Source organism: Staurois parvus, unplaced genomic scaffold (genome assembly GCF_062004578.1).
Source record: "Staurois parvus isolate SC_StPar_1 unplaced genomic scaffold, SC_StPar_1.0 ptg000017l, whole genome shotgun sequence".
NCBI lineage: Eukaryota > Metazoa > Chordata > Amphibia > Anura > Ranidae > Staurois > Staurois parvus.
The window spans coordinates 13,509,497-13,522,500 of NW_028317813.1; the positions used below are offsets into that span (position 1 = coordinate 13,509,497).

The 13,004-nt window shown below is 41.6% G+C and overlaps 1 protein-coding gene across 1 annotated transcript in view; it reads right to left on the reverse strand.

Moving 5' to 3' along the window:
* The window catches only part of ERBB3 (erb-b2 receptor tyrosine kinase 3), a 139,649-nt gene that overhangs the window by 29,483 nt on the left and 97,162 nt on the right, over positions 1 to 13,004 (reverse strand). Inside the window, exons 10-16 of the mRNA XM_089680044.1 lie at positions 12,091 to 12,164; positions 11,871 to 11,961; positions 10,071 to 10,273; positions 7,053 to 7,185; positions 6,869 to 6,959; positions 6,625 to 6,779; positions 4,843 to 4,899 (exon numbers count right to left, since the gene is read on the reverse strand). Of these exons, the coding sequence (XP_089536170.1) occupies positions 4,843 to 4,899; positions 6,625 to 6,779; positions 6,869 to 6,959; positions 7,053 to 7,185; positions 10,071 to 10,273; positions 11,871 to 11,961; positions 12,091 to 12,164 (804 nt within the window). The remainder of the gene's footprint in view (positions 1 to 4,842; positions 4,900 to 6,624; positions 6,780 to 6,868; positions 6,960 to 7,052; positions 7,186 to 10,070; positions 10,274 to 11,870; positions 11,962 to 12,090; positions 12,165 to 13,004) is intronic.

The following is a 13,004-nucleotide window of genomic DNA, read 5'->3' on the forward strand; positions in this document are numbered from 1 at the left end:
AAAAACTTTGTGTGGCCTTCAGATTAGCACAACAACAGTGCATAGAGAGCTCCATGGAATGGGTTTCCATGACCGAGCAGCTGCATCCAAGTCTTACATCACCAAGTGAAATGCAATGCGTTAGTTGCAGTGGTGTAAAGCACGCTGCCACTGGAATCTAGAGCATTGGAGACGTGTTCTCTTGAGTGACGAATCATGCTCCTCTGTCTGGTGATCTGATGGTCGTGTCTGGGTTTCGCAGTTGCCAGGAGAATGGTACTTGCCTGACTGCATTGTGCCAAGTGTAAAGTTTGGTGGAGGGGGGATTATGGTGTGGGGTTGTTTTTCAGGGGTTGGGCTTGGCCCCTTAGTTCCAGTGAAGGGAGCCCTTAAGGCGTCAGCATTACAAGACATTTTGGACAATTTCATGCTGCCAACTTTGTGGGAACAGTTTGGGGATGGCCCCTTCCTGTTCCAACATGACTGCGCACAGTGCACAAAGCAAGGTCTATAAAGACATGGATGAGAGAGTTTGGGGTGGAGGAACTTGACTGACCTGCACGGAGTCCTGACCTCAACCTGATAGAACACCTTTGGGATGAATTAGAGCAGAGACTGTGAGCCAGAACTTCACGTCCGACATCAGTGCCTGACCTCACAAATGTGCTTCTGGAAGAATGGTCAAACATTCCCATAGACACACTCCTAAACCTTGTGGACAGCCTTCCCAGAAGAGTTGAAGCTGTTATAGCTGCAAAGGGTGGGCTACCTCAATACTGAATTTTACAAACTAAGACTGAGATGCCATTAAAGTTCATGTGCGTGTAAAGGCAGGCGTCCCAATACTTTTGGCAATATAGTGTACTTGTTCTGTGTCAGTAACTCGGAGACCATCAAAGTCAACGGGTCTACAAAACAGCCACCCAAATAGAATGGCAACAATGGTAGCATATGTATCTTTCTTAAATATTAAATACAGTTTCTTCAGAACCAGGGCCAGATTTTCATTACTGCAGCCTGTAGGCACGCACATTTTATTGTAACACCCCTCCGCTAAGGTCACCCCTTTTATGCACAAAATGTTCTTGTTTTTTGTACCAACAAAGGATAAGCTAAGGTTTGGTCCAAAGATGGTGAATGATGCCACCAGCAATCCCCATCACTTTGTTACATGTGACTGCAGGTCAGGAGATTCCACAGCTGTATATGATTAGATTGTGGACCGCTTTCATGTGGCAGTTTCCCGTGAGTTCATCCCTAGTCCTAACATAGCTCATCCTTAGTCCTAACCTGGCTTAGAGTATTGTGATAACATGCAAATAACCTTATATAAGATAACAATTACTAGTGATGATGGAAAAAATTGTGTGGTCAATATTTATAGAGGGAAGAGCTTCCTTTTTGCCTGTGCCACCTAAAGGATTGTGCCTACTGAGCCTTTATGACAAATCTGACCTTGTCCACAGCACTGCATAAGTACAAAAATGGTTAAACAATGCTTGCACCTATTTGTTAGAAATTTGCCTTGGGTCCAGACACTATATTTTTATGGACCTCTCCCTTGTGTAGCAACCTACAAAAATATGTGTACAGGGCCAAAATGTTGTGGACAACCCTTCAAATGATTGAATTCAGGTGTTTCTAGTGAAAGCTACTGTTAAGCAGGCCATAGATGAGTCAAAAAACAAAAGTTCTGTTGAATGAAACACAAAATAGCTCATTTGATTGTGCCATCAATTGTTTCAATTTAAAAAACTAAGTTAAAAATACTAATAATGTGAAAAATGACCTTTTCAACGATCAACACAAACTTTGTTCGCTTTTCCACACGTCTATGGCCTGCTTTAATGCTTCAGTATACAAGGATATTTTACTGAATTGTGTGCTTCCAACCTTTTGGTTACAGTTTGGGAAGATTATATTCTATTCCAGTATTAATGCTAAGTGCACAAAAACATAATTGATGATGTTATAGGCTGGCATGGAGGAACTCATGCACAAAAACATAATTCATGATGTTATAGGTTGGCATGGAGGAACTCATGCACAAAAACATAATTGAGGATGTTATAAGTTTGGCATGGAGGAACTCATGCACAAAAACATAATTGAGGATGTTATAAGTTTGGCATGGAGGAACTCATGCACAAAAACATAATTGATGATGTTATAAGTTTGGCATGGAGGAACTCATGTGGCCAACATAGACTTCAATGCAACTAAACACTTTTGGATTGAACTGGAAAACCAACTACAAGCCAGGTCTTCTAATCCAACATTGGTACCAGACCACTCAAATACTCTTTGGGATGAATGGGCACAGATTCCCACAGGCACACACCAAAATCTTATGAAAAGCCTTATTAGAAGAGTGGACACGACAAGAGGCCAACTCCATACTAATGCCCATGGTTTTGGAATGGGATGTCCAATAAGGACATATAGGTGTAATAATCAGGTTTCCACAAACATTTAGCCACAGAGTGTATAATGCTTTGGACTGAAGACCTTTTTGATTGACTACATTCAGCACACTTTAGAAAACAAACAGGTTGGGGAAGTTTTAGGGACAGACCAAAGATACTTTGGCCTAAGGCAGCAACATTCAAGAAAGTTGTCTTAGTGAAAAAGTGTAGAGTCAAAACAGCAAGTGCTTGTTTACTGCAAACAATGTTTATAAACCGTCTTATTGTACTTTTAAAAGGAGCAGAAAGCTGGGATAATTGCAGTGATATCACGCACAAGTCATTTCAGAGTGCTTATGATTGAAGTAGCCTGTCCTCCTTCCCGGCGTACAAAATGATCCTGACAGGAAGGGCGGTATGCATTGACAATATAACCCAGCCCTGCAATTACTGTCCCGCCATTTGTATTGACTCAGTTGCTTTTCAATTTAAATCTTCGCCAAACCATACTTCTTTTAATTCTGTTAATTCACAAGCAGCTGCTGTGGACATGGCTGACATCATAAGCTGACCGTGGGGGGAACACAAGCTGATTGTCCGGACAGTTCCTCTCTCAATGTAATACCAGTTATTATTGAGAAAAGGAATAGAGCCAAGGATTGTAGCTGCTATTCATCCCACTGGATAGTGTAGGGAAATTCCAGGACAAGTTCAACAATATGTCCACTACAACCATTCTTTGTACTTCTACTGTGGAAGCAAGAATGATCATATCTAACAGTAGTAAGCGCATTTTATATCAAATTTCTTAGAGCTGCATGTTAACACGTTAAACATTGTCTGAACATTTTCCATAAAAGTATATTGTTAGGGATATAGTACTGACCCTTATTACATTTTACACCTAAAGAAACCTCTCTGCAGGGAAATGGATGCATGGGGGTTGGTTTAATAAAGCAAATAGGCTGTTTACGTTGCAAGGGAATCCTCTCTTAGTTTAGTGAATCCGGTGAAAATTCACTTTGCAAAGATTACCCAATCGCATACATGGAAAGTAAAAGAGTATTTTTACTTTACCATCATTGGATGACGGAAGTCACCAATGTTTCACCTCGTTCACTAAGCTAAAGGAAAATTCCCCTGCAAAGTAAACAGCCTATTTGTCTTTAAAGTGCATTCAATATATCTGGTTTCCCACAGTACACAGAACATGGAAATGCAATTATTTTAGTAAATATAAACTGCTAAATACATTTTCTCATTAGCAGTATATACAGTAGCAGTCTTGTGACATCTATTAGTGTCCAGCAGAGCACTGGTAAAGCTTGTAAGAGGAGTTTTCATTCTCCCCTATGAGGCTGCATGACCCCTGACCCTCTGTCTGGACAGTGCTGATTGGCACTGTGCTGATCACATGCACTCCTCCAGGAAACAAAACTCTAGCAATACACACCAAACTGAGCATGTGCAGCTTGCCCCAAGACACTGTTCTATCAGCAGATGGACTGAGGACAGTAGAAGAAGGGGAGGATCAGAGAAGACAGGATCAAACATCCTTTTTACACAATGCAGAGGATTAACCCCCTAGGTTCCACAATGAGTATAACAAGCATGTTTCCTGCATAAACAAACCAATTTTACTGTTGTGAATTTAGTAACACTTTAAGAGGTCAACTCCATGGGTTTGTGACTCTTGCAGACTACTGTTGGTCCCTCTCTGGTTGTCGTCAAAGGTCTACCATCTTTGACAGCCTCTGATTTGCTGGTCTTATCTGAATGTTGATTATCGACCCATGACAATAATCTCATGCTCCACCACAGGGGCGGACTGACAACTCATGGGGCCCCCGGGCAATAGGGGATCATGGGGCCCCTGTGTCCTTGCCCAAACTCAAAAAAGCCTATGAAAAAGGTACCAGGGGCATCTCATGGGGCCCCCTACTGACCCCGGGCCCTCGGGCAGTGCCCGAGTTTCCAAATGGTCAGTCCGCCCCTGCTCCACCATTGTGGCTGAATTTGAATGCCTAGAGTTGCTGGCAGGTAAAGAACAAACCATTTCAATTGGCAGGTTAAGTAATAGAATCACAAGATGTAGGGTGCAAAATATGTTCACTTTGAGAGAAAGTGGAAAACCAATTTAGGACAAAACTGGATTCTGCAACTCCAGTTAGAATTGCACAGCCTGATTTGACCACGCACAACAAATTCCTTTAAATATTGGGTATTTAAAATGCCCCTGTATTTTAGTACAGTATATTGATATGAGGGAAGAGGGTAAGAGAGTCACACCTTATTCTGGATTTCATTTAGTAAAGGTTCCATTGAATTCTCAAAGCATAATGTCTACAGTGGTCATTGCTTGCTTTTCTCTACCACCTACATTGAATTAAATTTTTTTCTCCAAGGCAGGTTCTTTTAATAATACCCCAATAAAATTAGCATCATATGTAGTATTTACCTTTCAGCTGGATGTGGAACTATGTTGATGCAGTTGTTTATCCCAGGTCCTACACACCTGTCACACAGAAAAAGATATACCAAATGAATACAGAAATATTATCATGTAGAAGGATAGTAAATGGAATGTGATGGTTTGTGCAAAGGAGCATTGGAGAATTCCTCCCAATAATTTCATCATAATGAAAACTATTAGTTATTGTTAAAGTTTGTGATCCATTAATTCAGGGGTGCTCAACCTGTGGCCCTTGGAGCCCTCCAATGTGGCCCTCGAACTCAAACTGAATGCAAGAGTTTTCATGTACTTTCAGAAAGTGCACAACACCTGCAAGATATAATAGACGTCTATGGCAAAGCACAGCTAGCCCACAGGAAAACCGCAGGTGCACTGCGCAGCGCCCGTGGTGTGGGTAAAGTGCAGCGCAACAGTGTGAAAGTGAACTTATAGAGGGCATAGGATAGTACATTTACAGTTTAGGGGGCAGTAAACTGCCATTGCAGGGTGAATACATGCCATTGCACGAAACGCGTCAGAGGCTACAGCACTAGGACGCCACGCTGCCGCCATTTATATTGGTCCCGGAAGCCACCTTGGAACACCATTACTGGTCAGTGGTTTCTTGTACTTTTATTTGGCTAATAAAGCACCCTCTGTTTAAACGTTATTACGCTATCAGTCTCCTCTTTTCTGAGCTCTCCACGAGCTCTTACCATCCACAGAGGAGGCGAGCCACCACGGGCAGTAGATGTCGGCTTAAAGAGGGACACCAGACCTGACCAGACCTTACAGGGGACACCCTGGTTCTTTGAGATATCTCTAAATGCGCAGTGTGATTGCGTATCTGGTGAGTGCGCAGTCTTTACACTTTTTCCTCATCACCAATATTAGGACCAGTCATTTGGATCCGGAAGACTCCTAGGCACTTTAACATTTGGATTTATACATAGCACTGTGCACATGTCGAGTCACTGATTAGTGACACACTACACTTATTTTATTTATATATATCTGCACTATGTCACTTTATCACTCATTCTGTGATTTTTAGGAGTACCAGTGATATTTATTGATGCTTGAACTACATGACTATTTAGACATGATTAAGGTTTTATTTTAATTTCGTTTTATATGTATTTTTATTCGAGTGCTGCAACCTGCTGTTGTATTATCTGTTTTGAAGGTTATTGGTACCTTTGGCGTTTAGCTGCCTATTGACTTTTAGCGCTCACTTACCCCCCTTTTATATTGTAAAATGCCATAGTTGAGACTTGTTTTTAACCCCCATCCCCCTCCCAACCACTGGTATAGTGTCAGGTGACCCTGCCCCATGCACCAGGGGGCCTGTGCAGCTTTTCTGTCATATTCTCTTTTACACTTGGATAGGAGGGGCTTATACAGGAACTGATCCTCTCCATTTTCATCCTGCAACTGCTGGAAGCCAGCTTCTCATCCTCTCCCTCCCAACGGCATTCAGCGATGGCAGGAGGAAAATATTCATTATGCTATTCAAAATAAAAAATGAGAAATTCTGAACCATTTAATTTCATTGTGGCTCGTGATTGGTTACCAAATCACTTAAGTGGCTTTCAGTCTTCAAAAGGTTGAGCACCTATGCATTACTTGAAGATATACACTGAAAAGTAAAATTCCCATGTGAGAAAGGTTTTGCCATTTATCATGGCAGCTGTAGATGGACATGAGCATCCTGGCACCTATAAGCAAAATGGCTGTCTTGGCACTTTAACATTGGTTTTCCATTGAGGACACCAAGTGAAAACTCACCCTGCTGTACAGTTCTCATGGCAAGGCAAACAGATTTTATTTGCACTAGGGTACTTATATACTCGTCCTTTTTCTCCCATCACTCCATGAGGACAGTCAGACACGCAATGCAACCCGTCACGAAAGTGTGCACACTGAATGCAAGAGTCCGCACCCTGCAGAATAAAGAACATCACATGATACAAGGCCATGATATTTAAATGTTATATACAGGGGATAGTAGGGACAATATTCAGTAACTCACTGTTCCATTACAAGTTAGACTTCCTTCCATTTTCTGACACTCTGCATGACACTGGAGGCAAAGGCCATCTTTCGCAAACTCCCTCTTATCGCTACAATAAAAACAAAGATAGATGGAGTGTAATGAGGAAGACTCAGTAAACAAAGTAAGCAAATAATAGACATATAGCATTATCAAGATTTACCCTTCGAAAAGGTTGCAGAACGGTACGCAAATGCTGTCTCGGCTAAAGTTCATGCATGACAGGCATTGGCTGGGCCCAGGACCCCAGCATCCGGCATCAGAACAAAGCGGATCACATACTCTTTTTTCCTCAACTATGAATAAATAAATAAATACATACATACATACATAAATAAACATTTCACCTACTTTAAAAAGTCATTGCTGTGTTTAGTTACAGTATTGTTAATTAAAAGCACTGCTTCTGTACTGATCAAACACTTTTATACATCATGCTTCTAACTGAGGCGGATGGCAATATAACTTTCACTGGGTTAAGTTAATGATCACATTTTTAATACTAGTCTGCCACAACTTTCCCCAGTAGCTTCATGCTGAACTATCAACTTTTTCTAAAAAGATAAGTAATGGTCCCCTTGAAGTTTGAAGCCCTATTGTACTAGTATGCACTGTATAGTAGGACATTATTACAGACAGAGGGAGCTTCCATATTTGTCCGGTCTTCCTTCCAGGTTCTGTATCTTCAGCTGCATGAATGGCTGGGCCGTGGTGGCGTCACTCACGCCAATGTGCACGAAAGTCACATCACCACGGCGCGCAGAGTAGGCTGATAATGTGGTCTGAGCTGCGCATGTGCGGCTCAGATCACATTATTGCACACAGGCAGGGGGAAAATATATGACAGAAGAGACCACAAGGTTCTCTTCTGTCATAAAAACCCTACCTATCAGCAGATTTTGCATAAACTGGCTTTACTACCGTTTTAAAGTGGTAGTAAAGGCTAACTCTAACTATTCTTAAAAATGTCCCCTCCACCCTCCCCCTACTTCTACCTACCTACTCTGTGATCTACCTTTTTTTAAATCTAGTTCAATCCTTTTGCGTGATTCACCAGCTCCAGCTACCCTGTGTAAGGGAGCACTTGACAATGGCTGTGAATTCCCGAAGATGGGACCATAGCTTCCCATGGTCCAACCAGGGGCGGACTGACAATTCATGGGGCCCCCCGGCAATAGGGGATCATGGGGCCCCTGTGTCCTTGCCCCAACTCAAAAAAGCCTATGAAAAAGGTACCAGGGGCATCTCATGGGGCCCCCTACTGACCCCGGGCCCTCGGGCGGTGCCCGAGTTTCCAAATGGTCAGTCCACCCCTGGTTCCAACCATTGTCAGCGCTCCCTCCTTTCCTCTGCAGCAGCTACTCACTGATACAGGGAACGAGGAGAGGATCTTCCGCTGCAGGCTCTAAACCCTCTATGACAGGAGTTGGTTCCCTATAGTTATTAGCCACTATACCAGTACCAGTCTCTATAACAATTCCATAGAAGAGATGGGAACTGCGCACTATGTTAAAAGCTTCCAAAAGCATTTATGAAATCATCAAACAGATAAATCAGTCTATACAGGGTACAAAACACACTAACATGTTTTACTTAACAAAGAGCCCTGTGGCTATAGTAAGCTCTTTGTTGAGTGAAAATGTTAAGGTGTTTTGTACCCTGTATAGAATGATTTGTCTATTGGATGATTCAATAAATGCTTTGGAAGGCTTTTAACACAGTGAGTGGCTCCCCTTTCTTCTAAGGGATTGTTACAGAGACTGACACAGGAAAGCCATAGTTGCTGAATCACGTGACGGGACCGGATTGAAAATAGGTAAGTACACATATCTTTTTTATACAGGTTGGATAGGAGGGGGGGGGTGCATTTTTAAAATTAGTTAGAGTTAGCCTTTACTTCCATTTCACATTAAGTATTACTCTAGCCTAAACCCTTTCTTTTGGGATAAGGTGGTTTAGAGTTAATTATCCTGGTTTGTACTGCTGTCTGTGGCAGCCTTGTGGGATACTTTTACTTGTTGCCTATTTAAGTGGAAACATTGCTAGAACAAGAAGTGAGGGGAGATATCCAACTTGTTCAAAGACATAAAAGTCTGGGTTGGCTGACAAGGATGTAAATTCACCTAGTTGGGCCGCAGTAGAGCAGTGTCATCAAAGTTTCAGGACCTATGGCTGGATGCGGTATAACTGGTCGTGCCCATTAAAATTTTGGATGTTCAATTTCTATTAGATTTACCAACAACTCTAATGTGAAGGCTACCCAGACTCTGCTGATGGCCTCTCCAATCACCTTCAAACTGACAGACATGCATTAATATGCTTGCACTTTATCACAGAAAATAATTTGGTATTTTATGTTATTTAATCAAATCCACTAATTATTATTATTACACAGGATTTATATAGCGCCAACAGTTTGCTCAGGGCTTTACAATATAAAGGGAGACAATACAGCAACAATACAGTTCAATACAAGAGCGTTAGGAGGGCCCTGCTCCTTGGAGCTTACAATCTAAGAGGGAGGGGCTGATGGTACATAAGGTAACAACTGTGGGGGATGGACTGCTAGGAGGAATAGAATATTAATTAAAAAAATTAATTAAAAATAACTAATTTTTAAAATGAAGATAATTTAAAAAAAGGCAAGAGAATACTGTATATTTTACACTGTATGCAAATACTTATTTTTTCTTTTAGGTCTATTGGTTACAATTAATACAAAACAAATGTGCAGGTCAAATAAAGGCAACAAAGGAGATTTAAATCACTAATACTGACATGAATATGAGCAGTTCCTATGCAATCACCATAAAGTCAAATACATAGCACAGTGGCTAAATGGTTAGCACTTCTGCCTGGCAGCACGAGGGTTGTTGGTTCAAATTTCAACCACAGCACCACCTGCCTGGAGTTTGCATGTTCTCCATGTGTCTGCGTGGGTTTCCTCTGGATACTCCGGTTTCCTTCCACACTCCAAAGACATGCTGTTAGGTGAATTGGCTCCTGTCTAAATTGTCCCTAGTATGTGTATGTATGAATGTAAGTTAGGGACCTTAGATTGTACACCCCTTGAGGGTTAGGGAATGATGTGGATGTACAATATATGTATGTAAAGTGCTGCGTAAATTGACAGCGCTATATAAGTACCTGAAATAAATAAAATAGCAAAATTAGTACTTACTACAGGTAGCTGCAGCTTTGTTATTCTTCAAATCGGCGTTTGGCCGTCTGTTTGAAAATAATAGCGACCATTTTATAGTGTGGTAATAGCAAAGGTTCTCATTCTCTGTAATGTACACCTTCCCAGCACTAATATCCCGCAGTGAACGAAACCCCAAAGATGTCACATTACTGTTTTTCATTATAAGGAGGGAGACTCCTCGGCTGAAAAAGAAAGGAAAAGAAAGTTCACATACTCTGGAGAACATATAAAACAAACTATACACACTACAAAATGAAGGCATTACAATATAGGCTGAGATAATATGTCAGTTCTGGATACAATTCTGGTAACTTGATAAACTCCCACGATTCAATTACCATCTCTTAGCTGATGACGCAAATCTATCTGTCTACCCCTCACCTCACCCCTTCAGTTTCCACCCGCATCGCTAGCCTACTAAACGACATATTGACATGGATGTCACTCCACTTCCTCAAACTCAACCTTTCCAAAACTGAGCTCTTAGTATTCCCCCCTGCCCGCGCCCCCCCCCACTGACTTCACCATAAATATCGCTAACACCATCCTCAGTCCATTCCCTCACGCCAGGGTACTAGGTGTAATCCTAGACTCCCATCTGTCCTTCCAGCCCCAGATCCAATCGCTGACAAAATCATGTAGACTTCACCTCTGCAACATCTCCAAGATACGCCCGTTCCTAACCCTGGAAACCATTAAGCAACTTATCCACTCCCTTGTTATATCTTGCCTTGACTATTGTAACTCCCTCCTCATTGGCCTACCTCATCGCAGGCTATCCCCTCTTCAGTCTATCATGAATGCTGCTGCCAGACTTATCCACCTTACTAACCGTTCCGTATCTGCCACCCCTCTCTGCCAATCCCTCCACTGGCTCCCAGTTGCCCAACGGATAAAATTCAAAACACTAACAATGACATATAAAGCTATCTACAACACTGCCCCAATTTACATAACAGATCTTATCTCTAAATATCACCCAAACTGTACACTCCGCTCCTCGCAAGACCTCTTACTCTCTAGCTCCCTCATCTCCTCCTCCCATGCTCGTCTCCAAGACTTCTCCAGGGCGTCACCCATCCTCTGGAACTCCCTAGCCCAATCTATCAGACTATCACCTACTCTACTCGCCTTTAGGCGAGCACTGAAAACCTATCTCTTCAGGGAAGCCTATCCCGCCCTCTGCTAATTCTGGAATCCTCTACTCTTCCAACCATTCCATCCCCCACAGTAACTACCTACTGTACCACTCACCCCACCCTCCTAGATTGTAAGCTCCAAGGAGCAGGGCCCTCAAATCCCTCTTGTATTGAACTGTATTGTTACTGTATTGTCTCCCACTATAATGTAAAGCGCTGAGCAAACCGTTGGGTGAATTGGATCCTAAGTGTCCCAGGCAGCCCAAAAATCTAAATCTGAACCCTAGCATGCAGACAGCAAAATCATAGTAAACTCAAAACTTCTGCATATTCTTCCTGGTCGATGACTTAAGTGAAGCCAATGGATCAGCATGATCCCAGGAAACTAGTCTTTTTAGAAGGAGAGGTCCACAGTGACAGCATTCATGTTTCCCTCAGTACTTTTCCTTTAATCTCAGTCTACAAATTATTATATTAACACACTTTTGGATGAGTCACATTAAAAAAGTTGAGCAATAAAAACTTTAACATCTATTTCTAAATTATCAGTGCTAAAGTCATACTGTGATCCCATTGAATGCACATGATTTTCTATGAAGATGGTTAATATATTCTTATAACACAAGTACATAAGACTCACTTGTAAAGAGTTCGACCTCCTATGGTTGTAAGACTGGAGAAGACACTGAAGTCATCCATATGCTTTGGCCAGGACTGAATATTTAAGTATCCTAAGAAGCGAGACGGGTAACCATTATTTTTTATCATCTGATATATTTTTAAGTACTATTTTCTTAATGGCTCATCCATCTGACATACTATATCTGATCATCCCAATATTTTAATGTTGTTCCTCCTACCTGTAATCTCTTGTACTGTTCTGAAGACGTTCAATTTGTTGGGATCCAAAGCTGAGATATTCAACCACTCATCCCTAAAATGATATATTACTATGTTACAGAATCTCCACTGGATTTAAAGCAGAATTCTTGGTGTTATATTTTATATGGCATTGTGAGCTGCAGTTTCAAACTTTTTATTGATTAAAGCTTGACTGTTTCATAAAATTCAAGACATTGTGCTAGATCAAGAAGCTGGTGCAAGTAAATAACGGACAGCTTTCAAAATGCGGCATTCGGGGGATAACTTTCATTTTCTGACCTGTTCTGGAAAAAATACAGCTGCAATCTTACTGGCTGCTATAGATAATGCTCTCATTTTCCTTTTTGCTAGTTCTCATTTGTGAGAACCAGTCTATTACTACAGATGGAAGTTATAAAAAAAAAAGAACAGGATCTCTTGTTTCCCATAGTAACCTATCAGATCTATGTCCCTGGAAGTGAAAGTGTAAAGGGAGAATCTGACTGGTTGCTATGAACAAGAAGAACTGCTCACCCAATACTTCAGTACACGACGCCCTTGTCTCTTAACTACTCCACACTACAGCAGGGTTTATTAGTAATCTGCATATACTGTGAATGAATAGCATACGGCCCCTCCTTTTACTTCATTTAGTAGATTTTTTTATACCGCCTTAATCATGTTTAATCTAGGTTACTCAATTTATGTCAGCTTTGCCAGTGGTGTAGCCATGTGACAGTGATTCATAATCACTGGCTGCCCACACATGGGCAGATCCTGTCTTTTGTACCAGTTTTGCTACACATTTGGGAGGCCAGATTAGTCAGATCCTGTTGGATCTTTAAGGTCAGACTGAAGGTCAAGACTAACATGAGGTCCAACATGGTGGTCTGTTGATGCCTCCCATATGGAA